This window comes from Vipera berus, assembly GCF_964194415.1.
Source record: "Vipera berus genome assembly, chromosome: 12".
Classification (NCBI taxonomy): Eukaryota; Metazoa; Chordata; class Lepidosauria; order Squamata; family Viperidae; genus Vipera; species Vipera berus.
In genome coordinates this window covers 21,386,429-21,411,308 of record NC_138215.1, presented here as the reverse complement: position 1 = coordinate 21,411,308, position 24,880 = coordinate 21,386,429, and the positions used below count along the sequence as shown (strand labels likewise).

Genomic DNA, 24,880 nt, shown 5'->3' with positions numbered 1-24,880 from the left:
TTAGGAGCAAGCAACCGCGGGCTCTTCGGGCATCGCCCTGTCCGGCCGGCCAGCCAGCCGCGCGCGCCCCGCGCTCCACGGGCCGAATGGCTTCCCTGGTGCGGCCGGCCCCTTTCTCCTCTCCGGCCGCGCCCGGACACAGAGTGGGGGCTGGCGCGCGCGGACAGACGGCCACACAAAAGCGGGGAGGGGCGCTGCGAGGCCGCCGGAGCAGGGCAAGCCGGGCCGGGCGGAGGGCGCGAGGCTCCCCGGACGCGCCGCGGGTCCGGCGCCACTTTTGCGCCACTCGCCATTGGCCCTCGGCGCGGCCGGGGAGGGGCGAGCGACCCCCTGATCGCCCCTCCCCCCGAGGCCGGAGCAGGCACCTGAGGTCAGAGGCGCCGGGCTGGAGGCGCGTCCCCGCTGTCGGCCGCGCGCTCTCGCCGCCTCTCCCTCCCTGTCCGGCCTCCCATCGCTTGAAGGGTGGCGGGAGGCGAGGCGCGCAACCCCCCCCCCGGGCGGAGGCGCCGGGTCCACGGAGGGCGAGAACGGGCGGGACGGCCGCTCGCTCCTCCGACGCCCCGCCGCTTTACAGCGCGGCTTCGGGGTCTCCGAAAGCTCCGCCATCCGCCCGGTTTGTTCCTGAACCCTCAATGGGCTTCCCCTCCCCGGGAGTCCTGCGGCTCGCGCAGCTGGCCTGCCCCCCCCCCGCCCCGCCTTGGAGCGGCTTTTCCCTGGCCCGAACCTGACCGAGCGGGCGGGGGGACGAGGCCGCAACTGGGCTGAGCCGGTCGGGCGCCTCCAAACCCCAGTGAATGCAGGGGGGGGGGCAAAAGCGGCGAGCGGGCTCAGCACAAGTAAGTGCAACAAGTCGCGGTGTTGTGTACCCGCCGATTCGAGCACCGGTGCCCCACAGGGCATCTTTCGGTAATTCTGGGCAGCTGAACCGGGGAAAGTCCTCCGTTTCCTGCGGTGGCTAGAGAGGCTGGGAGCGGATCGAAGGCGCCAGCCCCGCCTTGCTAGTCTGCCCCACTTCACCTTCTGCTCCCTTTGTGGTCAGCAACGTTTTGCACAACGGCGACAAGCCGCTACGCGATGGCAGCTCAGATATTTAAGGGAAGGAAGCCCAGCTTGAGGCAGCGCTCTCGGCGCGGCTGTGCTTGCAAGCCGGGGCGGCTTCCGTGATCTCTGCTGGGTCGTTCGCAGCCTTTCGCTCTTCAACCTCCCTTCCCCTGAAAAGTCTTTGGAGATCCTGAATCCTCCAGGTTATGGTTGTCCCAAAGGGGATTTTCCAAAAGGCTTGGGGGTTTTTTCGTTGAAAACGTTTCGCTTCTCATCCAACAAGTTTCTTCAGTTCTTGGATGAGAAGCGAAACGTTTTCAAAGACAAAAAAATAAGAAAGTCCAGTTTCCTTTGAAAAGCACCTTTGTGGTTTCCGCTGACGTTGAATGTTGTAGAGCAGAGCAGGACTGGTAGATCTAAAACTCCTCAACATACGTGCAACCTGTTGCTTTGGGAACAGGCGTGGTTCCGTGGGTTTCAGGCGCCCCCTTCTGGGCTGGACCGAGAGAAGATCGGGTGGCACTGCTTGGATACCCTCTGCCCTCTTGTGGAAAAGGGGAGGAATTGCAAAGGTCTTGGCTTTGGGAATTCCAGCATCGCCCTTGGACTGGGGAGTCGGCTGATAAGTATTAAGCACCTTGAATAAAAGTCTGTGGAGATTCTCAATCGTCCCGGTCACTGTTGTCCCAAAGGTGCTTTTCACATCCACCCTGCCTACTTCTTTCCCACAGCTCAACCTTCTCTACTTTGGGGGAACAGGAGGGGTGCCCTTGGAGGAAGGTTGGGTGCTCCAAAGCAGAACCAAGAAGGAAGAGGCCAAGACACGTTGCAATTAAGCCTCATCATTAGGAACAGCATTTGGAATCCATAGTGCCTTGGAGCATTCTCTGAGGGGTTTACAATGTCAGCATTACTTGCATTTTGCCTCCAACAATCTGAGTCCTCATTTTACCGACCTCTCCACCAACCTCAAGAAGGATGGGAAGCCTTGTTAACCTTGTGCCCCGTCAGGATCAAACTCCAGGCTGTGGGCAGTTTGCCCACAATACCACATTTTAACCACTGTGCTTCCAGGGCTCCTGGTGGATACGACTGATAAAACTAGAACATATTGAACAATTTCCACTTTTGCCTAGATTTCCACTTTAAACAATGTTCTCTGCAGCAGACAGCAACCTCAGCTCGCCCACCCCGTCATCCAGTATCACATCCTTTGGGCTGCAATGTTCCGAGCCTGTGGTCTCTCCATCTTCATGCCAAGCCTGCCCCAGCCACGGTGACCTCTCCCCTTGGGAGCCAGGGGCTCTTCATAGGCCTGTGGAAGTCTTCCCGGAGCTTCCTCTTTGGCAGCCTCCCTCGGGCACTTCCTTGGGGATTGCCTAATGAGGCCCACGGGTGGGAGGCCATAGGAATTGTGACCCTAAGCTGTCGCCAAAGCTTCCCCTGGAGAGCTGGCCACACACAAGCCTGCCATGGCAGTCTTCCCACCCATCTGCCCCATGGCAGCATCACTGAGTTGGGGTTGTTACCATGAAAAGAGCCCTCGGAGACCAGCTGTCACCTCCCCCTTCCTGCCACTATGCTGAACCCAGGACTCCCCCTTGAACCCCACGGCTACTAGGTCTCTCCGTCCTGCCCAGCTCACCTCCAGGCCCAATGCCACTTTTCCAGGGGGCTGGTGGGGAAGGGAGATGCAGGTGTCTCTCTCAACCCAGGGTCCTCGCCTTTTCCCAGAGAAGCGCTGGGGTCGGAGGGACAAAGAGAGCGAGTGCAGAAGGGACAGCGCCAGGCAGCCTGTGCCCAGTTCAGGAGAGCCTGCAGAGCCCCCCCCCCCTTCCCCAAGCCAAGCAAGAATGGAGATCCCTGAGCTCCCAAGAACTTGCTTCTGGAGTCGAGCTTCATAGAAAATGTTTTATTGTTCCTGAAAACATTAAAAAACAAATGTTGAGCACTTCCAATAAAAAAATGAACTGAAATGCTACGCGGCAAGACCTATTATCCACTGTCCTTTAGCGGTCCAACAGACAACAAAACACTCCTCGAAAGCTGGGCGACTGGGGGGGGGGGTTCATGGAGGGTCCAGGTGCGCCAGGAGTGGCTTCTTCGCCCAGACACCGGACATGTGGCACAGCTGAGCACACGGCTGCCTTCGCCCACTTGGGGAAGAAGCAGCGTCTGGCTGAGGACCTTTGAGCCGGGCAGGATTGTGAAGCGAGAGGGCAACTCCCCGCGCCAGCCTGCTTGCGCAGAACCGGCCCCGATCCAGCGCAGGGGAGGGAGCGATGGTGGGTGGTGGCTGACAGGAGTCTAACTAGCACAAACGAGGCAAGCCGAGAGAACACCGCATGCATGTGGGTGAGGATGCACCAAGAGGTGAGGCAAACACAGATTTTTCCTGCTGTAAAATTCTCAGGTAAGAGAATAAGAGATGTATCTCACTGAGATAATTTTGCTACATAAGACAAGCAACCTTTCTTTTCCTGGTAGAGGAACAGCCCAAAACATCCTCAAACATTGGCTCGCCTTGCCTGCCCTGATCCCAGGGCAGGGGCTGCCAGCTGGGCCACAACACAGAGACCTGGTCCCAGCAGTACTTAGCCCACCAGGAAAGGCAGCCAAGGAGAGCGAGTGGATGGGCCCCCGAGCCCTGGCTGTCTCTGGCACCATTAGGAGGCCAGCGCTGGGACGGGGGTCGGGGAGCCCCTTCACCCTGAAGCTCACACTTGGGCCAGCAGCTCCCCCGCGGTGGGCTTCAAAGCACTGTCACTTCCCCAGGAAAAGGAGCCGAGCACCAGCCATGCTATTGCTGGAAAGGAAACTGAAGTGTTTCTCTCGCTGAGGGCGACTGGATTTGGGCACAGGAAGCCCACTGCTTACGCCCGGCACCCCAGCAACCCCACCTCTATGTATCCCATAGAACAGCCCCACAAATACTACTTGAGCCTCGTGTGTGTTTGTGTGTGTCAAACTCTACAGGAACAATATGCCCAGCAGCGTGGGTCACTGTGCCTGGGCCATCCTGGAAAAAGCTGAGGCTTCCTCCCCGGCTGAGGTCCACACAGAAGCAAGTGGCCCCAGCAATGTTTATGGGATTGTACAGGAGCAGATTCTCAGGGCTGCAGTGGCTTCAAAAGATGCACCTTTATGTGGGAATAAAACCTGAACAAGCTAGCTGAGACAGACCTTCACTTAAGCCAGGGATCGGGTGAGTGGTGGTGGCTCCTGGGTCTCCAAGGGGAGGCAAAAGAGGCTAGACTTCAGACCCCTCCCTCCTCCCACTGCTGACCTGGCACAAGGCAAGGGCACTGCCTCCTAGCGCAGAAGGGATTAGTGCCCTTTGAGCCGCACGGGGCTGGCTCACCTGCCCGCTCAGCTGCCTTGGGGCACCTCCAGCCCCAGAGGCAGGACCATCCCACCTTCCCTGGAGCTGGGCTGTTAAAAGAGGCTCAGAGCTGGCGAGACAGGGAAGCCATGCAAGAGCAGTGCCCACAGGACAGCCGCTCACCTGCTGGCGTCAGTGTCCGTCCCTGGGACCCCGGTGGGCGCTGAGCACGTCCAAGGACAGGCTCAGCCACGGCAGGCTTCCCACGGTGGCTACCACAGAAGGCCTCGGAAATTCACCCTCCAGCGTTAACCAGATCCCTCCAACTGTGCATGACCTCGTAAAGAAAGAACTGGCCAGTTGAATCAATCCAGGGACTCTAATTAGTTTCTGCAGGAAAAGTTTTTTCCCCCAAAAAGCCTGTGAATTAGGGAAACCTGAATCACTGTTATTCTTGCATTCTAGTTTTTGTTGTGGAGAAAAAGAACTATACATCCTGACAACGTTTTAAGGTAGAGTTGCCATGGAAGGAACAGATTTATTAATCGCAGGGTTTGGAACTACCGTAGTCTTCCCTACTCAAGGACATTAAAAGCAGCATTAAACTGTTTGCTTCTAAAACATTCTGGTGTTTTCTTAGTAAGAGCTTATGAAACAACTCGTGGCAGAGTAAGTTTTCCATTTGGGATGAAATGTTAGGGCTGCTTTTCCTTTCTTGGAAGCCTCTCCTCCTCCTGCCCACAGCCCTTGAAAAGGAGTTAACATCCAACTGACAAGTTGTGCTGATTTCCCCATTCCCTGTCTAACACTGGCTTTCCCTAGCAACTGACCAATGAGGGGGTGCCAAGTCCACCATCGTTTGGGAAAGGCCAGATGGAGTGACCTAGGGACGTTGGCGCCTGCTGCCTTTCCCACTCTGCCAGCATATGGTATTTGTGACCAGGAAATTTGCTCTCTCTGGTGTGCCAGGTGTGCCAGCAAGTGCACAGGCTCTTTATGCACCCAGAGTGCAGAAGATGCATCATGCAACCCATCCACGCACCCTCTCGATTTTAGCGTTGCCTCTCTGGAACCCCAATGCCAATGGAAGGCCCTGCAGGGCAGATGGAGGGAAGACTGGGTGGGGGACGTCCCCTTCCTGCCTCCTGGTAGCCTCCCGCAAATGCTCTTTATCCTTCAGAGGCGGCAAGCAATGCTCTGCAATGAGCAAAAGGCTAAAACCCAATCCTGGTTCTGGAGCAGGTTGCATCCTTCAGAGATGCCTTAAAAATCGGTCAAGATTGTATACACCCTGCTGAAGAATAAAGCAGCTGGGAGAGCAATTTTTTTTTAAAAAATGTCACAAATTGTTTCTGCTGCAGGAGGCACTTCCATTAAGACAAATACAGTATGTCTCGTCTTTAGATTTTCTTAAATACAGTGTGCTACATAGATTTTATACACACATACACACGCGGGTGTGTGTATATTTACACACAGATGTGTGTGTATATATATACACACACACACACACATATATATATATACATATATACACACACTCACAAATATGTATGTGTGTGTATACATACACACATGTGCAGGCACGCACGCACGCACGCACACACACACACACACATGCACCCCTTAACCCAACATTTCCACAGCTGGATGGTCCTTACTCTCCATCCATTCAAAGCCTGCAGAAGCCATGGAGCTGATGGACTCATTGCAGATCTGCTGGAAGAGGGGGTCGTTCTTCAACTCTTCCAGGGTGGCCTCCTCTTCGTCTTGGCCCTGCGGGTGGGCCGGATCAAAGAGCAGATGGGTGTCCAGCGCATTCAGGTCAGTCATGCTGCCCGAGAGCTCCGAGGTCAGCCTCATGTCGCTGGAGAAGACCGAGGCCACGTTGCTCAAGTCGGGGGGGGCCTGGCCGCCCTGCAGGCTGCTCTCCTCCAAAAGCTCCTTCACGCTGCCGCTGAAATCCAGCTGCTGCTCCCCAGCTTCCGACTGGACTGCCTTGTCCCCAGAAGCAAAGTCTGCCGGATCGGGGCTGCTGTTTTTAGCGAGGTAACCTGGTGTTTGGAATTCAAAAACAGATGGGCTGCACGGGGGCATGTTCTGGGCATTGGCACTTGGAAAGGCAGCAGAAGTCTCCAAAATCTGGGTCAGGTTCATCCTGGCGGTGTAATTAGAGGGCAGGTTGTTGATGCCCAGGCCACGCACGGCATCATCGTTCTCCGAGTCCAGCTTGCTAAGCAGGACGTTGGTGATCTTCTTGGAGCTTGGCTGCTTCTGAGGCTGTGGAAAGGCCGTCTCCATCATCACCGTCAGGGGCACCGACTGGCTGCGCTGGGCGAGGTTGTTGGCACTTGGGTCTGCATGGACGTTCACTAAGGAGGCGTGAACTTCTGGGGCGACTGGACTCCCAAAAGAGCCCGCGGTCGTTCCAGAGCGAAGCACAGCAGTGACGGGACACACGGTGCTTCCGCTGAGATTCCGCTGGCGGTGCACGGCGGGACTGACGCTCCGGCATCGGAAATGGCTGCCATGAGAGGAGCCAGCCCCTTTGCTATCGAGAGGAGCAGGGACGGCAAAACCTTCTTGCTTGTTGCCGACAGGGGAGACGGGGGTCACTCGCCCAAAATGGGGATCGTGGTGCCGTGACTGAGACTGGTAGGACTGGCCAGGGACAGCAAAGGCGTGGGGTTTCCGGAAACGGTCTTCGACTGACTCCTGGTAACCAGGCAAAATCCCATGGCTGGTGACAGAGGAGCTCCCCAGGCTGCCGTAGCCGGCATTCATCCATTCCAGCTTGGTTTTATCGGGGTGAGTGGCCATGGGGCGCTGCATGGGCTTTACAGGACTGCTGGAAACCACGCTGGCATCGTGGTAGGCCATGCTGGAGCTAATCGGGGTGAAGGCAAAGGGGTTTCTACACTCCACGGGGCTTGGGGGCACGCTGCTGCTACAGTTGGAGTGTGGGGTGCCGACAGGTGTGTGCCGGCTGCTCCCCAGGGCGCTGTCTACAGGTGTGGTCTGGGCCATCCTGGAGCACGGACTCTCTCGCGACACACCTTGCGATCCAGCCATGATTTCAGAGGTGGGGGTGGGCGTGGGGGTGGGGGTATGGACAGGAGTGCTGTTACTGTGGATTGGGTGATAGAAGTGGGCACTGCTTGAGTGAGGGGCCAAGGGTGCCTCCTGAGCCGCCCCTTGGTTCTGGAGAGCCATCCCCAGGGAGGCGGTGTAGAGGTGGGAGGTGCTCAAGGACATCTGCTCCTCCATCAGCACCAGCTCCTCCACGATGCTGTCCTGGGTCAGGTCGTCGTCAAAGGAGAAGTAGTTCTCGTGGGACTGGGAGGTGGCATCCTCAAAGTCCTTCAGCTCCTGCTGCAAGGGCAGCTGGCCGGAACTCTGGCCAGGCAAGGGCTGATCGAGAGAGGGCGGCTGGCCCTGATCCGGCAGCGCCTGCCCAAAGGCTGCACTGGCTTGCTGGAACCCTTCTAAGTGCACCGGCTCCCAGGCGGACTTGGGCAAGTCCTCGGAGTCGGTGGGTCCAGCAAGCGTCATAACACTGATCGGGGGCTTGCAGGCCTCCTGGATGAAGGAGGAGCCCCTGGCCAGCTGCTGCCACAGGTTGGGGTTCAGGCTGCCCTCAGACTTAGAGCCGTTTCCTAGGACAAAGACGTCTCCTTCCAACTTCATTTCCACACCTGCTGAGGACGCTGTTGGTGACCGCTCCAGCAGGGAGTCGCTGGGGGCAATGATGAGGTCAGCATCCAGGGGGCAGGAGGCCTCCAGGCTGATCCCTGAGGCTGCGGACTGGACTTGGAGGGCCACCTGGCCGGGACCCTGAAGAAGGGCAGCCGGGCTGTCACTTTTAGGGCGAGGCAGGCCGCCCATCTGCTGGGCCTTCTGCGCGTTGCTGGTCTTGGGGGCTTGTGCAGACGCCTGTCCCACAGAGAGTTTCTTGACGGGGGGGCCTTGAGCATCCACAAAGGCAGAAGGCAGCCTCTTCCTCAGGCCTTTTGGGCATCCTTGGTCGCTTGCAGGAGGCGAGGAGACATGCTGAGCTGCCTCCAGAGGGCCCGGGGAGGATTCGTGCGCCTGGGAAAGGGACTTCCTCTCCGAATCTCCCCCCTGGGGGTCACAGCTTGCTGCTCCAAGACGCTCCACAGTCCTCAGCTGATCCACTGGTGTTAGCAGGGTGACTCTGACCGCTTGAGCAGGGCTCGCATTGTCCCGGTTCTGTCGCAAGCTCTCATCCAGCACCAGTTCTGGCTCCAGTTTGACCTCGACCGAAGACGAAGCAGAAGCTTTGGTTCCTGGGGACTGGAGTGAAACCACAGATCCGTTCTTGATCTGAGGGAAATTCCTCGGCTCTTCTGTGGCTCCCGGGCCAATGGCAGAGGCTGTGTGCTTGACGGGCGTGCCACTGGCGCCACTTGGGGCGAGTGAGATTGCGGTCATTTTGACCACGTTCATGTGCTGAGCAGGAACCACTGTCTTGATTGGGCTGCTTGTGAAAAGCACTGTGGTTGGGGAACGAATGGTGAGCGCGTTGGTGTTGGCTGGCTTTGGCAGGATCTGGGCGTATCGGTGGCGAGCAGAGCGATCTCCCACAGGACTGGCCGGCACATTCTGGGGAGTCTTTGGCGACTGCTTGACAGACTGCATGGGCTGAGTGACCACCTGGACATTGAGTGGAAGGACTTTGCCATCGGTCGAGCCCATCGGGCTAGGAGACGTTACCAACTGCCGGGTCCTTGGCACCTGCAGAGGAGAAAAGGGAGCGATGTTGAGAAAGGGAAGAGAAAAGCTGTGCTCTAAGGAGACGGCTTTGCTTTCTTCTGGGAACAGCAAACCCTACGCTCCCCACTCCTCCCCCAGCCACGCAGGACTTCCAGACCTTTCCAGACCTTCCCATCCACCCCATCCCTCTTTGCCCTCCCGATTGCTGAGTCGCTGTCTCAACCTCCCTCTGCCCCCTCTGGAGTCGCTCCAGCTAAACATCTCCCCAAATCGTGGAGGAAATTTCCTTCCTGCACAGCCTCAGGGGGTCTTCGCCTGGTCCTGCCCTGACATTTGACACTGCTGGTGGCAGCCTGGCCCAACCCACCCACCCACCCCTCCTCAGGAGACTTACCGTGATAGGACTTGGCACGGCAGCCACCACAATGCCAATGGACTGAGGGGACAAGATGGCTGGGCTCCCGTTCGTAAGGCTGGCAACCCCGTTGCTCGCTGTGCCCTCGGCCTTCTTGGCAGGGGACTCGCCTGGCAGAGGGGAGTGCAGTTTCTGCTCCTGCTGCTTCTTCTGGATCTTGCGCTGCAGCTGCTGCTTGGCATCCACAGGCGAAGGCAGCGTCTTCACCTGGGGCTGGAAGGAGTTGCTCTCTGCCGTCGGGACAAAAGCCGACGGCTGGGGGATCCCCTTGAGTCCTGGAAGGGGCAGGCAGAGGCTTGAGCAGGACGCAGGCTCGGCCCTCATAGGAAGCGCAATGGGGCTCTTCTGTACACTGGCAGAGCAACAGGGCAGCCCCTCCAATGACCTTTCCTCCGTCCAAGCGTTAAGGGACACTCAGTTTGCTCGTTTACATGGGCAAAAAAAAAAGAGATTGTGCAGGCCCCACTCCACCCTTTCCCCCATCATTACCCAGACCAGCCGACCGGCTGTGAAAGATGCCTCTTACAGGCCCAGGGTCTCCCATGCCTGAAGCCGTGCCTTTCTCAATGGCAGGGGTGAAACTGCGCCTCAGGAATTAAGCTTTTCCCATGGAGGCAGCTCTTGCAAGCTTAGACGCCCTCCTGATGCCCCTCAGGGGATCCCGGGGAAAAGGCACCCCCCTCCGGTGAGAGCAGAACTGCTTCCCCCTTTTTACCTGCAGGGGCGCCTGCCATCACTGCCAATGCTGCCACGGATTTGGTGCCCGTGTAGTGGCTTTTCACCAGGAAGCGGGCCAGGTCCAGGACAGAATCAAAGGGCTGGCTGAGCACTTTCTGGGCCCACTCGCAGACCAGCTGGCAGGCGGCAGACACGATCTCCTCATCGGCATTCTGCAGGCGCCCAGCAGGCTCTGCCCCATCCAGCTGAAACCAAAGCACAAGGAAGAACTGAGGGTGGTCTGCCCCATCTCTGGGAAACTGTTTTCTTCAGGACAGAAGAAAAGGACACACGCCCCGCCCGACTCCTCCTCTCACCCAGGGAAAAAGTGGCTTGAAACAGCTTCAGACCCTGCATAAAAACTCCCATAGCAACCTCAGCTCTCAATTTTGGTCAGGAGGGTTATTTCAATAAATGGAAAGTCAACTTCTCTCTTTAAATGTTACTGCCTGTAATTAAGGGTGCTGGAGGACAGTACTTTGTGTTTGTGTAAAATGCAAGCACATGCTGCCAAAATTGTTTTGCCTTGCTGCATAGTTAGACAGCCCTCAGATCTTAAAAGGAGTTTGGTGTAAACTAATCCTTCTCGTTCAAAGCATCTCCGTGCAGGAAGGACTCTGGGACGCAGCCCAACAATTCTACGCCAAGTGAAGCCAGGCAAAACTTTTTTATAGACTGCCGCCTCTTGCACACGTCCTCAGCTGCTTTTCGATGTCTCCCTGCTCTTCACTCAGGATCACTGGGCCATGAAAAGTCTTGTTGCAGAAGTCAAGTCCCCAAACCCCCAGCACGGTGCGGATCCGTGTTGCGTTCTGCCAGCTGCAGCTAAAAGACCTTTGTGCCACTTCCAGCTAGACCAGGTCATGCATGCTGATCACGCGACTTTTATAATCAGGTCAGAGTAACAGAATCTGCGGAGTCTGAATGTCCCTCCCCCACCCCCCTTATCTTCATGAGAGCCAGGGAGGGGCTGGTCTTAGAGGATTCCTCAAATTACATTTCAGGGGTCAAATCCCTTCCACCTGGCCACCATCATGGTGGCGGCTCTTCCTCTGGCTCCCTCTCGCCCAGTCAACGCCCAGGAGGTGGTCGGCCGCCCACCTGCAGGCAGGCCTGGGCTGCAGTGGCAGAGCTTACCCCGTCTCCAGTTTTGGGGAAGTCCAGATTGGGAAGGGACGGCATCTGCACGAGAGCTTTCTTCCGAAGTCCACTATAGCAATATGTGATTTTAAAAATTAAGGTGGGATCATCATATAATTCCAACAGTGCAGCCGCCTTTTGTACCGAAGCACAGTTGGCCACACGGCCACGCCCAGAGACACCCAAAGCTATTTCTAAAGGATATTTAGATTTGCCTCGTGTGCCCAGGCGCCGGGCTTTCATGTTGGGAAACACGTTCTTCATGATCTTCCCAAAGTCTGCGGCACTGAGCGGGTGGTAGCCAAGATTGTCACAGTAGCTCCTGAAACAAAAGGAGGGTCACAGGAGAGACCCCGGAAGACGCAGGGCCCGATGCCCAGCTTGGCCAGCGGTTGGAGAAGAGGGTCCGAGAGCACGCAGGCTGAGAGGCTGGAAGATCTGGAGGCTCCACGGGGAAAAGGGCAAGCTGGCCCCCCCAGCAACCTCCTGGTTGCCCACAAGAAAGGAGATACCTGCTGCGTCCAGCCGGCCACGTGGGCAGCTCTCCTCCCTGCAGTCCCTGCCATTGCAGAAACTTCTGGGGTCAGAGGGAATCGAATTCTCTGTCCTGCCATTCCCTCCCGTCTTTCCAGCACGGAGAACCCAGAAACCTCAGGAGCCTCCCATCAGCCCTCTGTGCTGGAGTTAATGGGCAGAGCTGAAACGATCTCTGGGCAAGGGAAGGGAACCGACACCCCCAGCTCTTCCCCGGGGGAGCCTGGCTGCCCAGGCTGGGCCCACGGCATAGCAAAGCCCCAGCATCAGAGGGCAGGCTGACCGTGAGAGCGCTGGCGTTTCAGCATCTCAGCATCTGCTCTCGCCAGGTGGCACGTTCAGGCCCTGCCCGCCATGCCAAGACCTGAAAGATGAGCCCAGCTGTGGGCAGACTGACTTCTCCTTCCCCTTGGGTCCCGAGATTCCAGGACCTCCCCCCAAGTCAGCAGAGCAGCTACTCCTCCCCTCCTGAGCCGAAGAGCTGCCACCTCAATTTTGGGGGGAACCCCCTTTGGGAGGCGAAGGGAGGATGGGGAGGCTTTAGGGCAGGTGTCCCATTCAACAGTACAGCACCTTTGAGAGCCGGGGTGGGGGTGGGGGAGGAGCAGCCCAGTCGGCAGAGCTGAAGGGAAGCAAGGCCAGCAGCCAGCCAGCCCCTCGTGGGCGCGTTCCCTGGCCACGGATGGGAGAGACTCACTTGTACTCATCGTACACTTCCTGCTTGGGAAGGGAGGTCTCCGGGTGTTCTTCCAAGGTATTCCGGATCCAGGAAAGGGCATGCACCTGTTGAGCGCGGCTGGAGGACACGGACAGCTGATCACTGCAGCAAGGAGAGGGGACATCATCATCCTCCTCCCAACCAGGTGCCCCCCGGTCCCAGGAGGGGTCATGGTTGCCTGTGCCCCGTGTTCTGAGCTCAGGAGAAGGGTAGCCTCAAAGCCTGTGAAGGCCATTGTCCCCGTGGAACTCCCCCCACAGGCCCAGAAGGGCTGCTTTCCAATCTGCCTCCCTGTGGCCGAGGGCCTTGAGGTGGGCCCAAAGGGAGAGGGGCAGGCCCCAGGCCCCAAAACAAGCAGGCTCAGGGTTGTCCCAGAGTAAAGAGAGCCTGCTCCCCATGACGTAGTGATCACATCTGCCACGTGTGGGGAGCAGTGGCAGGCTCCCCATGGTGAGGGAAGGTCAGGGGCAGTCCGCAGAGGTCAGGTAGGCAGTAAAGGGGGGGGGAAGGGTTGGAGGCCACAGAGTCAAGGAGAAAGCCTCCTCCAGAGAAGGTCCTTCCCATAAAACTCTCTTTCCATTAACCCTGAAGGGTTTGAGGCATTGTGGAACCTGCCAATTCTTTGGAAAGCCTCCTCGCTGTATCACCGGGAGTGAATCCCACTCCAAGGAGGCGCCACACACAAAGGCACCATGCCAAGCCACCCACATCCCCAGAGGAAGCCCTCTGGCACAGCTGCGTGACCAGATGTGGTTGGGACACACACACCCTTACCTTTTCTCTCCATTGCTGAGACCAGAAGGCAGTTGAAGGTAGAGGTAGAGTTTCTGTAAATCTGTAAACTTCTCAACTTCTTGCTAAAGACAGAGGGAGAGAGATCACCACCTTGATGGAGCTGCTCCTGTTTCCACAACCTTTTTCTGGGGACTTTCAGGTAGCCCAGAAAAGCTGGCTGCCTCCTTCCCTGCCCAGTTGCCCATCTATGTTCCTTCTGCCCCATAGAAGTGTGGGGCTTGGGTGTCTGGAAGCTCTCAGCCAGCTGCACATGAAAGCAAGCCAGCAGCTCAGCAAAGAAGAGTTTCCCCGCTCTTTCAGGACGGGGGCATTCATCCAGGAAGTCTAACAAGGAACTCTCTTTGGAAGGCCCAGCATCTGGCATCACTGCCCTGGGCAGAGTTAGGACGCTCTGGAATACCATAGTTAAATAGCCCCACGTAGAAATGCTCTATTTCCGGCTTTTACTCACCAAAATGCAGTCCACTTTAGATTGTACAGCTTTGCTGAAGAGAGAAGGGGGAAAAGCAAAAGCAGAAAACAACCATGAAAGTTAATATGTAGGTCGTTATAAACAAGCGTATATAATCAAGTCTCTGTGCAGCACCCCAGGCTCCCCAACGGCTCTTATTGGAAAAAGACCTGGAAGACTGTCAGCCACCTCAAATTTTTACAGAGACGCAAAAGGTATCCTGAAGACTGACAAGTGGAACCAGGACTTGGAATTCCCTGCTTTAATCAATCGGAATCTTTAAATGCCTTTGTTTGAGCAAAAGGATTTAAGGAGTGGACATTTCCAGGAATGTCGAACGAGGTCGCCTCCAGTGTGTGAGGAGCATAGACCTTAGCAATCACATGGAAACCCCCGCTTTCCCAAGTGTGTGGGAGACCAGAAGAGGAAGTACACCCCTAAACTCTGGACAGGCCCAGAGGGGGCTCAGCTCCTCGGGAAGCCTCGTGTCCGGAGAGGCTAGATGGCCGTCATGAATGGCTGCTCCCTGTTTGCTGAGAAGCAGCCCGGCCAGGAACACCTCAGCTAAGACAGGACGTTCCACAATCCACCTTGGCTGCACATTCTCTGGCTTAAACCTCATTTACAGAAAGCAGAAAAATACCTCTGATCTGAGCCCACCCCTGCAGTTCTCACCCAGGGTGGACATCCAAGCTCCCTCCACAAGGAAGTGCACTGCAGGACTGCTGCCCCCTCAGCTTCCTCTCCTTACTCAACTGAAGGCCCTTCAAAGCCAGCCAGCTCCCTGACCGTTGCCTCATCTTACGGCAATGAGTCCTGCCAGGCATAATGATGTATTCTCTGTTCTGTTGGTTCGCCCTTACGCACTTCCTCTCCCTGCTCTCCTGAGCTCCCTATTTTATGCTAGCCCAGCCAGCCCCCAAGCTGCAGGCAGAATGGCCTGATGCTACCAACCCCCCCCCCCCCCGGACTCTCCCCAGCACCCAGGAAATGCAGGGAAAGGCCAGGCTGCAGGATCTAGCCTGGGCCCAGCCACCTGCCTCCCCCGCCACCAGTGCCAGGGCAAGAGAAAGTCACTATGGGATGGGAACAGCAAGAACAAATCAATGGGGAGCAGCGGCGTTTCCACCCTGTGCTAGGCCTGCCTGCATCAACCTTCAGCGGCTGCACCCTGCACACTGTCCTGCTCCACAAGGGATTCAGCTAAACCCCTGCCCACCCTGTTTCTTCTCCTTCCCGTCCCTGACCAGCACAGCCAACGCTGGGGTGGAATCTGAAGCAAGGAATGCCCACTGACCCCGCGGACCACCGGAGGAAAAAATTGCCCCTGCGTCTCTGCCAGGGGAAAGGCACCGTTACAACACCCAGGAAAGGCACCCAACCCATAAGGCCACAGCTCCTTCTCTTGCCGCCAAGGGCATTCCCAGCATCCAGCTGCAAGGGTTGCTTGCAGCGCCTCTGCCCAGCCCAAGGGGACCCCAAATGTCATCAGGGCTGCTTCATAAATGTAGGGGGCAGAGGAGCATTCCAGAGCACAGGGGCCACACCCATACTGAGAAAGCCCCCTTGTGAGTAGCACCTTCCCGGTGACCTTCTCAAATACCCACAGCATCTCTTTTGTGCAGGGCAGTGGGGCACCTGAGATAACAACGTCAGACTGAGCTCCTGCTAATCCTGATGCTCCTCAGCTGTAAAAGGGCAGAGCTGTCTGGCCTCATGGCCTGCAAACCCTCTTTTTCTGTCTCCCTTCTCTATCTGTGGGGTCAATGCCCTCCCCAACTCAATGCCTCCCTCCTGTCTCTTGACAGCAGAGCCGTTCTCTGCTGTTTGGTTGTGAATTCTAGACCTCTTTCGGGTCTTCCTCCCCCCACCCAATTCTTGCTGCATGAGAAGCAGAATATGTTCTGGCAACCCACACACAATGCCTGGCCACGAGGATCCCAAGTGCCTGCTGCTATCTCTGGGCCACACCCCTCCTCCTGCCCTGCCGAAATTCACCTAAAATCCCACATCCACTGAGAGCCGAATCTTCCTTGTGGACACAAAAGCGATTAGCATAAAAGCTTTAACGAAGTGAAAATAAAGCAGAAGCCCAGAGATTAAATCCTCAAAGGCAGCAGAAGCCGGGACAATCTGTCTTTCCATCCGTGAAGGAGAAAAGGAGCATCTCCAGCCTTTTCATCCAACCGGAGGAAAAACGCAGCGCCAGGCAGCTAGACAAAACAAAGCCGCCACATGGTCTTGCAGTGGTGGGCTTGGCTGCGCCTCCTTTCACGCCAAGAACCTGTCGGAAGAAAAATGGCACCATTTCAGGGGAGGGGGAAGAAACGGCCACAGACATCCTCTCAGCCACGATGGAGCAAGAAGAAAAGGGTCTGCAACAGCTGTTGGAGGGACTTGGGGGGAAAGTGCCCCTCCCTGCCTCGGGCGCCACTCTCTGCATGACTCCCCCCAACCAAAAAACACCTTAGCCACATGCTGCCAGTTTGGGGGGGGGGGTAGCCAAACTGAAGGCTTGGCACAGTGAGATGGAGCAAAAGGGTTTAAATGATCTCCCAGAGGGAAAACAGAGCAAGGTGCAATGACAAATAAACTGGGATTAGGGTGTTGTGCAAATATGGGGGGGAGAGGGGGGGCAGGGGAGCTTTCTGCAAGCTCCAGAATACCACGGACTGCAAGAGGCAGGGCTGATGGCTGTTGCTTAGCTCTGCTGTGGCGTGACTGTTTTTCTGCCTTTGATGCCACCTTCTCCCTTGTCTACCTGACTGCTGACCCACCACCCATTGGGACATTACTGGATAGGTCAGGTCCTATGCAGGGGAGGGGGGGGCAAAGGGGGGCCCTCCCTGGAATTTGATGCACTTTGTGTTCATGAGGGTTTTTCTTTTTAATTCAATCATGTCAGAATATACAGGAGTTCTATGACAACTGATTGGTCTCTGATTTGGTAGTAATTATATTGCACATTACATGTTTTTTGCCTTAATCCATTTGAACATTTGCTTTAATACTCCGCGATATTTTGGTGAGATACACAGCCCATGATAGATACGCGCACACTGTGTATCTACATTGTAGATGAAGATTTATTCTAGCTGTAATGTATCCCGCCTTTATTATTTTTACAAATAACTCAAGGTGGCGAATAGATTCCTCCCCTTATTTTCCCCACAACAACCTCTCTGAAGGAAGGCTGGGCTGACAGAGACTGGCCCAAGGTCGCAAATGTTGTTTGTAAACCAAGCAGAGTCACTTAGGTGAGATGGGCAGTGTAGAAATTTATAAACAAATAAATGCTAAACACAGTAAATAACTACCATCGGCTATAAGAAAAAGTGACACCATTAGCTAAAGTGGTCTTGTGGACTTCCACGAAATCCATTTAAAACCAAGTCCCTTGTAAAAAAAAGGCATTTGTCTTGCTAGCTGCCTGCAAAAGCTAAAAAATTGTCCCCAATTTATCATCATCATTTCTGATGAGATTATTTTTTGAATTAATATGTAGGATAACAAATCCCACCATATGGGCTCCTGTGAAATCCTCATAGGCAGGTGGACTCTACTTGCGGGCCCGCCTTGTGAGTCACAGATTGGGTAAAACCCCGCCAGGTTTCAGTGACATTATTTTGTTCACGTAGCAGCACATTGGGTTGATGTCTATCGAGGTCCACGGCCTTATTCCTCTGTCCAGGTACATAAAACCACCCAGTTATGATATGGCACAACAGGCCCCTCTGCCACCCTCTCTTTGGCCAAGCGTTTCCAAATATGCTTGGCAAATTTATTGTTTAAAAGCCTTTTACACTGCTCCAATCTTCCTGACTCTAAGCAGCTTCCAGCAAAAAGCAACAATGCCATGCCTCTGACAAACAGCTGACATCATCCTCCATGCCACAGCTGATAACATCCTCCTTACGGCTTCACCGTTCACAGCCCTTGAAGCACCTCCATATTTATGACCCCCGTTTGCATCCGGCAATAAACCGGGACGTTAAAATCCCCCAAATTTGGGGAGCACCAAACGGGGGAAGGCTGCCGGCACCTCCGCTCGAAACCCCCTCCGGCCACGAAGCACAAGCCGGGGGGGGGGCTCATCGTCCGCTGCCCAAGGGGGGGCCCGTTAGGAAGCCTTTCCGAAACAAAGACCCCCCCCCGCGGGCTTCCCCGGCCCCTCCCTCCGCCCCAGGGCCCCCGGGAAGGGGCAGCGCCGGTCGCCGGTCTTGCCGGGCATCTCCCCGCGCCCCGAGGCTCCGCAAGCCGAACGACGCACCGACACCTCCCGAGCACCGGCTCCGTCCCCCCCCGCGGTCGCCGTCCTCCCCGGAGGGGCCCGGAACCCGGCCCGGGGACGCGGCCCTCCGAGCGAGCACGACCGCCCGGCGAGGCAGGCCCGCTCAGGGCTCGGGCGGGGAGGCTCCGGGCGCCGCTCCGCCCGCCGGGCCCTCGGGGCGCCTCGGCAGACAAAGGCGCGGGCGGGGGGGCCTCGTGGCCATCTTGTCTTCTTCCATCTTGGATCCGGCCCGTCCCCGCCGCCGCGGAGACAATGGCCGCGTCCCCGGCCCGGCCCCGGACGCCCGCCCCGCCGCCGCCGCCGCCCACTCACCAGATGGAGCCGCGGATCTTGTGCTGCAGCGCGCCGGCCTCCGCGCCCTGCAGGCCGGGCACCAGCGCGGGCAGGGCGGGCGCGGGGCCTCCGCCGGGCGCGGGCGGCGCCTCCTCCGCCATGCTGGGCCTCCCCGGCCAGCGGCCCCCGCTTCAGCCGCAGCAGCGCCGCAGGGAGCCGCCCGCCCGCCCGGCGCCGCCGCGCATCCCCGGCGAGCCCGCCGCGCCGCTAGGCAGGGGGCGGGCGAGGGCGGCGCATGGCGGGCGGCCCGCCGCTCCGATCAGCGCCGCGATGCCGCAGCTCTTCTCCGGCGCCGCCGGGCAGCCCCGCTCAGCCGCCGCCGCCGCAGCACCAGCAGCCCCGCCGCCGCCTGTCCCGCGCAGCCGCCGCAGCGCCGCCCGCTGGTCGAGGCCGGAGCGGCAGAGAGAGCCGCGCCCGCGCCCGCGCCCCCGCCGCCGCCTAGGCCGCGCTGGGCCGTCGAGAGAAACGCCGGGGACGCGCCCGCTGCGCGCAGGAGGCGGGGCCGGGGTAGGCCGGCCCTGCGCGGCGGCGGCTTTGACGTGTGCGCGCGCGCGGCCTCCCCAGCTGTACCAGGCTGAACGGAAGCGGCGTCCCCTCGCCTAGGATTCCCGAGCGTCGCCAGGCCGAGGCGGAGACGAACACCGGCCCCTGCCAGTCCCCTTCCCAGCGGAGCCGGAGCTCTCCGGCCGGGGACAACGGGATTCTGGGCCGAGCCGAGTCAGCAGACGGAGCCACTCGGAGCCCGAGGGCGGGAAGGGGCGACCCGGAGGACTACGACTCCCAGAGGGCAGCGCGGCAAGCGCGCGCGAGCGGACCGGGAGCGGCGCGGTTGCCTAGCGACGCTGGGCCATGGCGGCGGCCGGGCAGCCCGCGGGGGAGCAGCCGCCCCGGCCGCGTAGCGCCGCGCCCCTCCTGGCCCGCGAAGAGGAGTACAGGTAGGTCGCGGCCGGGGCGGTGGAGGGGCGCGCGCCCTTCCCCCCTCCCCCCCCCCGGCCCTGACCGACCCGACCCGCCCGTTGCAGGCGCCTGAATGCGGCCCTGGAGGCGAAGGCGGCGGCGGTGATGCGCCAGGCGGAGCAGCTGATGGTGAGCGGCGGGGCGGGAGGGGCCCGGGGCTCTGGTGGCCGGAGAGGCGCTTCTGACGGCTCCTCGCCCTTCTGCAGAGGGACCGACGAGAAGCCCTGGGCAGGCCCGCCTCGGCCCGCGGGGACGCGCTGGAGGAGGCGGCGGCGGCCAAGGAGAGGTACCACCGGTGTGCCCCCGGCCCCGAGTGTGGGGAGGGGGCGCTCGGAAGCCTGTCCTCCGCAAGTCGCCCCTTCGGTTTCTCTGGAGCCCCCTCCCCCCCCCCGGCTTAGCCTCCCCCGTTTCCCGACCAGGCAGAGGCAAAGAGGGCGGCGGGGGAGGTCTCTGCCCTGCCGGTTTTTCGCTCGGGGCCCCTCCTAATTCAGATAACAAGGAGATGAGGTGGGGGGGCACCTTCAGTTTTTTCATTGGGGTGAATGAAACCTGAACATTATGCTTATCGCAATTTGCTCCTTTCCAGTGATATAAATTCTCCTGAAGCACCAGTTCCTCTTGCACAGAACAAGGTACCAGAACAGAGTTTTCATTTTACATCTTCCTAGTAAGTCAGCAGGTCCCTTGTGGGGGGGAAGCTGAAGAGTTTCTAGCCCAGCCTCACCTCCTAAGAAAAGCAAGTCTAGAGAGACCTGTGTTTCTTACACACGGACAACAAACTGCACATTCTCTCATTAAGGCTGAGCCTGAGCCCCACCTTGTGAAGGAGCCCAACTCCTGCTTTTAATAGCTGCTTTAAATAGACATTTTTAAATAAAGAAAACATTAAGAAACTTGCATGCCTACCAAGTACCTAAAATGGTTTTTCTGGCTTCTCTTTAGCAGCCACACAAGAAGAAAGTGGGTGCTGCACCTACAATTCGAGGTCGACCACTGACTGGAAGAAAGGGGGAAAGACCTCTCTTAAGGTATAAGATGTAGAGCTGAGCATAAAACAGGATTGGCATTGGCAGCTTTTGGGATCTTGCAGCTTTCATAATATGATGGTTGTTGTTGAATTCAATTATTCAGTAGTCTGAAAAGGACACAAGACAGCCAATCTGTGCCCAGGCAGGTGGGTCAAAAGAGCCGTATCCATCTCTGATGCCACTATTCTGAGTCTTAGCAATTTCCCCTTTTAAACAGAAAGGGAAGAGCTTTAAACGCTGGAGGGGAGGGATGTCTGGATTCTCTCTATCCCTGAATAGGGAGCTTCATGGAATCTCACCTGCTCAGACTTGCTGGACTGCTGCTGTCAGGACCAATTTCAATCCCACATCTTAAGAAAGCAGAACTCTTGGAAACAATTTCTTCCAATAGGAACTTTTATTAAAAGTAGTTGATAGCAGGCATAATAGACGGGATCTGAGATTTCCCATGCAAAGTGATGGGTTAAGGTATCCCCAAGCAAGACCCCACCCCATAGTTCATCTGGCCAGTGTGGGACGACCAATCCCCAGGTGTTAGGTCCATCGTGGGAAAAGGGGAGATAACATCTGCCCGTCTCCGGGCAGCTCTTCACACCTTCCTTTGAGAGCGTAGAAATAAACCAGGCATCGAGGTTACATTCCTTATTCCCTCCCTTGTTCTAGCTGACAGTTTAGGGAGAGAAAGTTCAGAGAGATACATAACTGCAGGAAAGCAAATTGTTACATTGTAGCAGATAGAGGAAGCAGAGGCAATAAAGCTCAGGGCACATCCCCCCTCCCCCTTGGGAGTATGGCAGAACCCAAGGAAAGGTGAGATTTCATTTTGGGTCAGAAGGGATAGATAGAAATGGAATGGAATGGGTTCTGACATCTGCCTTGAAAATGTATTCTTTTTGCTGGCAGATAGCTCTGTGGAAATGTCTAAAAAGGTTGCAAAACATTGTTCAATCTTCTTAGATGGCAGATGATTCTGGATTTAAAGAGGATCAATTCATTTTCACACAGATGATTAGCTCCATGTTACAATTTTAATATGCATCTATATTTTGTGGTACTGTATTGTACAAATGCTGTTCTATGTAGATAATTTTTACTTATATTGGGTCAAATAGCCACAAGGATGCAGTGCTGTTTTTACCAAATTCCTAGACATTCATGTTCCTCTTCATGTTGCTTTCAACTTTTCAGTATAAAATCAAGATTACAGGTTGACTCAAGCAATCCTGATGTTGCTGCTCCAGGATGCTCCCTGACAAAACTAATTGGAAGGATTGAAGGGCAGCTGGAAGAAGGACACCTGCCTGATCTGGAAGATAATCTTATCCCCAGTACAGGAAGTGAACTTGGAGCAGGTGAGTGAGGCTGTTTGCTGGGCAGCTTTGCTTTTCACTAATTGTCCCTTTCTTTTTGTAGCAGGGGAAAATAGTCTTCTAGAAATTGCCACTTTTCAAAACATGCATATTAATCCGAATGTTTCTTCAGGGTGGTTTAAACAGGGTTGTCTTAACATGGGCTCTAGAAAGCTAGATTGTAGGTTCTGCCTATATGGAGTTTGTTGCCAACTTGCAGAGGCCCAGATCCGGTTCCTAAAGGCAAAGCTACGTGTGATGCAGGAGGAACTAGATGCCATTGGGCAAGAATATAGCAAGAAGGTAAGAGCAGATGGTTACTTGCTTGTGTTAAGCCGTGAATTGTACTTTATGTGGTCTACCACATGACGGTATCTGTTTCACAATTACCAAGTCCTCTACACATTCACATTCGCAAGTCTTCCTCACGAGAGGCCGGGTTTTCCTCACAGAACATAGGAGAGTGAGGAAAGGCTTGGTAGGGAGGTTGGAGGAGATGTCCCAGGAGAAAAGGAACTGAGGCCTCCCAAGGAAAACAATAAATGTGTCTCCAGGGAGGAGAATATCTCTGAGCCCCGAGGACCACCACTCAAACAGGGTATGTGCTTAATTTTTTGACGTTTTGATCTAAAGATAGAATTCTGGAAAAAAAATGGTAAGAGTTGCAGAGAAGAAACAAAACATTAACCCAACAGGCTTCAACTCTCTTGTGGCTCTTAATTTTGGGCCTGCAGGATGAGGAGAATGAAAATGTCAGCAGCCGTCTTAAGGAGGTTGAAGAAGAATGTGGCCGGCTGCAACGTGCAGCCAGCCTACACCAGTCTCAGATAGAAAAGTACAAATTGCTGTCAGAGGAAGCCAACAGAAAAAGCGAGAGTCTGCAGCAGAAACTCTCCATGCTAGAAAAGGTAACAAAGCCATTTTGATCTCTTGCCTTAAAAGGATAAGTGTGAAATTGCTCAGAGGAGCTAGACTTGCATATGATGCTAAGTTTTGATTTGTTTAACCATGATTTGATGATGTTCCAATGGCTCACAAGTTAATCCAAAGACACGTAAATTATCTGGTATGAATTTCCCACAACTGAAGCAGGTAAGAAAAAATGGAAATAAATAGCTGTAGAACATCCTGACCATGGAATGCTCCTCTACCTTGTTTGTAAAAAAGTGATATTGAGGACTTTATCCATGTTTGTGGGAAGCTATCCTTTGAAAGAGGGCAGGGAAGGTGCCACTGCAGCCACCACCTTTGTCCCTGGCTGGCTGGCAGACAAGGCTGGATGTTGTGGCTTTCCTTCCTGCTGCTGCACCAAAGGGGCTCCTCTGAAGCCAAGGGAGGGTTGGCCATATTTAAACTTGATTCAACAGGAACTGGAAAATCTGAAGCGAACACAAAAACAAGCTGCAGCAACCCAGGGCACGACGGACATTCGCTTGAACCGAGCTCTTGAGGAAGCAGAGAAATACAAAATGGAGCTGAATAAACTGAAGCAAAGTAACAAGGTAGGGGGTATAGGTTAGCAAGAAATGTGAATTTGGAAGCCCCTCAACCTAGGATAGCACTCCTCCCCCTTACCGATCATGTCTTTTTCTACTAACTGCTTGGGAAACATCCAATTTTTTCTCGTCTCAGCTATCAAATAGGTCATCCAGGAAGCTTCATGGTTACAGCTTCTCTCTTCTTTCCAATTTGCTGCATGGCCTTTTCCTATCTGTTCCAAGCAATGCATTCAGTACCATTTATAATATGAAATAATTCTGCAAGCAGATACTTTGTGGTCTGTCTTTCTCCTGGTGACAAAATCATAAATCTTTCAAGGCATGGCTGTATATGATCTGCACATGGGGTGTTTTGATAGGAAGCTATAGGAGCACTGCTGAGCCTTGTCATTTGTGGATGGCATTTGCCCTCTCCTTCAGACATGTCCAAGGGCTGTATTTATAATGATGTAAGAGTTTCTGTATCCTTCATTTCATACTAGGATGTGGTCAACCAAGAGCACAAAAAACTTGAAGAACTAAAAATTGAAAATAAGAGACTGGAGAAACAAAAAGAAGAGCTAGTGGCAGGTTTCAAGAAGCAATTAAAACTTATTGACATTTTAAAAAGACAAAAGGCAAGCTATCCTATGCTATTAGTAACTTTAATTGAATTAAATTTAGGGGTGTAACATATTTCATTATTTGTTTTGACTAGAAGCAATAATGAACTGGGTCATAGAGTAAATCCACAATAAGTATAAGGAATCCCTGTGGCTAGGTTTTTTTGGGGGGGAAGGTGGGGGGGGGAGAAGGAATGGAAGATGTTAAACTCCCCAAAATCAGCTTTAATTTCCATCTCAGATCCCAAAGGACATACCAAAGTTTCAGATGGTTCCTTGTTAGCAGCCTTTCATGTTTAGGCCATCTCAAGATACTGCTGAGAGGGGGAAAGTGGTTTCTGTCTTTGGTGACCAACAAAAGTTGTCAGTCAAAAATATACAGGGGGGGCACTTACATTACAACAAATAATGCAGTGAAAGAGGATGAGTACAACCTGTCAGAGAGGTCAAAGAAGCACGTCTTACTTGAGTAAAAAATCTTTCCCCCTAGATGCACATTGAATCTGCCAAGATGCTTTCTTTCACGGAAGAGGAATTTATGAAGGCGCTGGAGTGGGGCAACCCTTAATTCAGTACACAGCATCCCCCCTCTACAGGAGATGTGGGTGTTTGCAGAAGAGTGACATTGAACCATACTTTTTTCTGGGGGGAAAATACATGCTTTACACTGTTCACTTCTTCCCACCGAAAGTTTTTGCTAATAGCTGTTTTCTCATTCTCTATCAGTTAGCAGGGTTAATCTAACCATTTGCCAACTTTTTAAATTGATAGCTCTCATTAAACTTCTAGGCTATTGAAATAATTTGGATGCTCACCTTTATTATTGGAAGTAGCTTTATAAAGGATTTTTTTCAAAATAAAATACAGGAAATAATTGATCTTGAGCATTTTTCAGTTAATAAAACAAATGTAATACTGCATTGTATAAAAATAGTAGCTAATTAAAGTAATGAA

At 55.0% G+C, this 24,880-nt stretch overlaps 2 protein-coding genes across 4 annotated transcripts; one reads left to right on the top strand and one right to left on the bottom strand.

The window, feature by feature from the left end:
- Positions 1-2,938: 2,938 nt before the first annotated feature.
- On the bottom strand, positions 2,939-18,831 carry RFX7 (regulatory factor X7). Of its 2 annotated transcripts, none has more exons than XM_081337101.1 (9): positions 18,471-18,831; positions 13,868-13,901; positions 13,396-13,478; positions 12,601-12,723; positions 11,575-11,691; positions 11,367-11,451; positions 10,228-10,435; positions 9,492-9,787; positions 2,939-9,118 (listed from the first exon to the last, which is right to left on the bottom strand). In XM_081337101.1, the coding sequence occupies exons 1-9, from the start codon at positions 18,590-18,592 to the stop codon at positions 5,990-5,992; spliced, it is 4,197 nt and encodes a 1,398-aa protein (XP_081193227.1). In that variant the 5' UTR covers positions 18,593-18,831; the 3' UTR covers positions 2,939-5,989. The 2 variants fall into 2 exon arrangements, with proteins under 2 accessions (XP_081193227.1, XP_081193228.1); XM_081337102.1 differs by lacking the exon at positions 18,471-18,831 and adding an exon at positions 15,866-16,298.
- Positions 18,832-19,023: 192 nt separating this feature from the next.
- Positions 19,024-24,802, top strand: TEX9 (testis expressed 9). 2 transcript variants are annotated; one of them, XM_081337148.1, is made up of 11 exons: positions 19,024-19,426; positions 19,514-19,577; positions 19,655-19,743; positions 20,035-20,080; positions 20,391-20,476; positions 21,665-21,828; positions 22,046-22,128; positions 22,560-22,733; positions 23,193-23,327; positions 23,807-23,941; positions 24,417-24,802. In XM_081337148.1, exons 1-11 carry the CDS (start codon positions 19,341-19,343, stop codon positions 24,492-24,494), a joined length of 1,140 nt encoding a protein of 379 aa, XP_081193274.1. In that variant the 5' UTR covers positions 19,024-19,340; the 3' UTR covers positions 24,495-24,802. The 2 variants fall into 2 exon arrangements, with proteins under 2 accessions (XP_081193274.1, XP_081193275.1); XM_081337149.1 differs by having other exon boundaries at positions 19,025-19,426; positions 19,655-19,734.
- Positions 24,803-24,880: the final 78 nt, after the last annotated feature.

Bases quoted from the DNA above. Each gene is read 5' to 3' on its own strand.
- RFX7 (XM_081337101.1), bottom strand. From the start codon at position 18,592: ATGGCGGAGGAGGCGCCGCCCGCGCCCGGCGGAGGCCCCGCGCCCGCC. The intron at 13,902-18,470 runs GTGAGTGGGCGG...TTCTCTCTTCAG, and splicing joins AAGATCCGCGGCTCCATCTG to CAAAGCTGTACAATCTAAAG. The intron at 12,724-13,395 runs GTAAGGGTGTGT...TCCTTGCTGCAG, and splicing joins CTCAGCAATGGAGAGAAAAG to TGATCAGCTGTCCGTGTCCT.
- TEX9 (XM_081337148.1), top strand. From the start codon at position 19,341: ATGGCGGCGGCCGGGCAGCCCGCGGGGGAGCAGCCGCCCCGGCCGCGT. The intron at 19,427-19,513 runs GTAGGTCGCGGC...CGCCCGTTGCAG, and splicing joins GCCCGCGAAGAGGAGTACAG to GCGCCTGAATGCGGCCCTGG. The intron at 19,744-20,034 runs GTGTGCCCCCGG...GCTCCTTTCCAG, and splicing joins GCCAAGGAGAGGTACCACCG to TGATATAAATTCTCCTGAAG.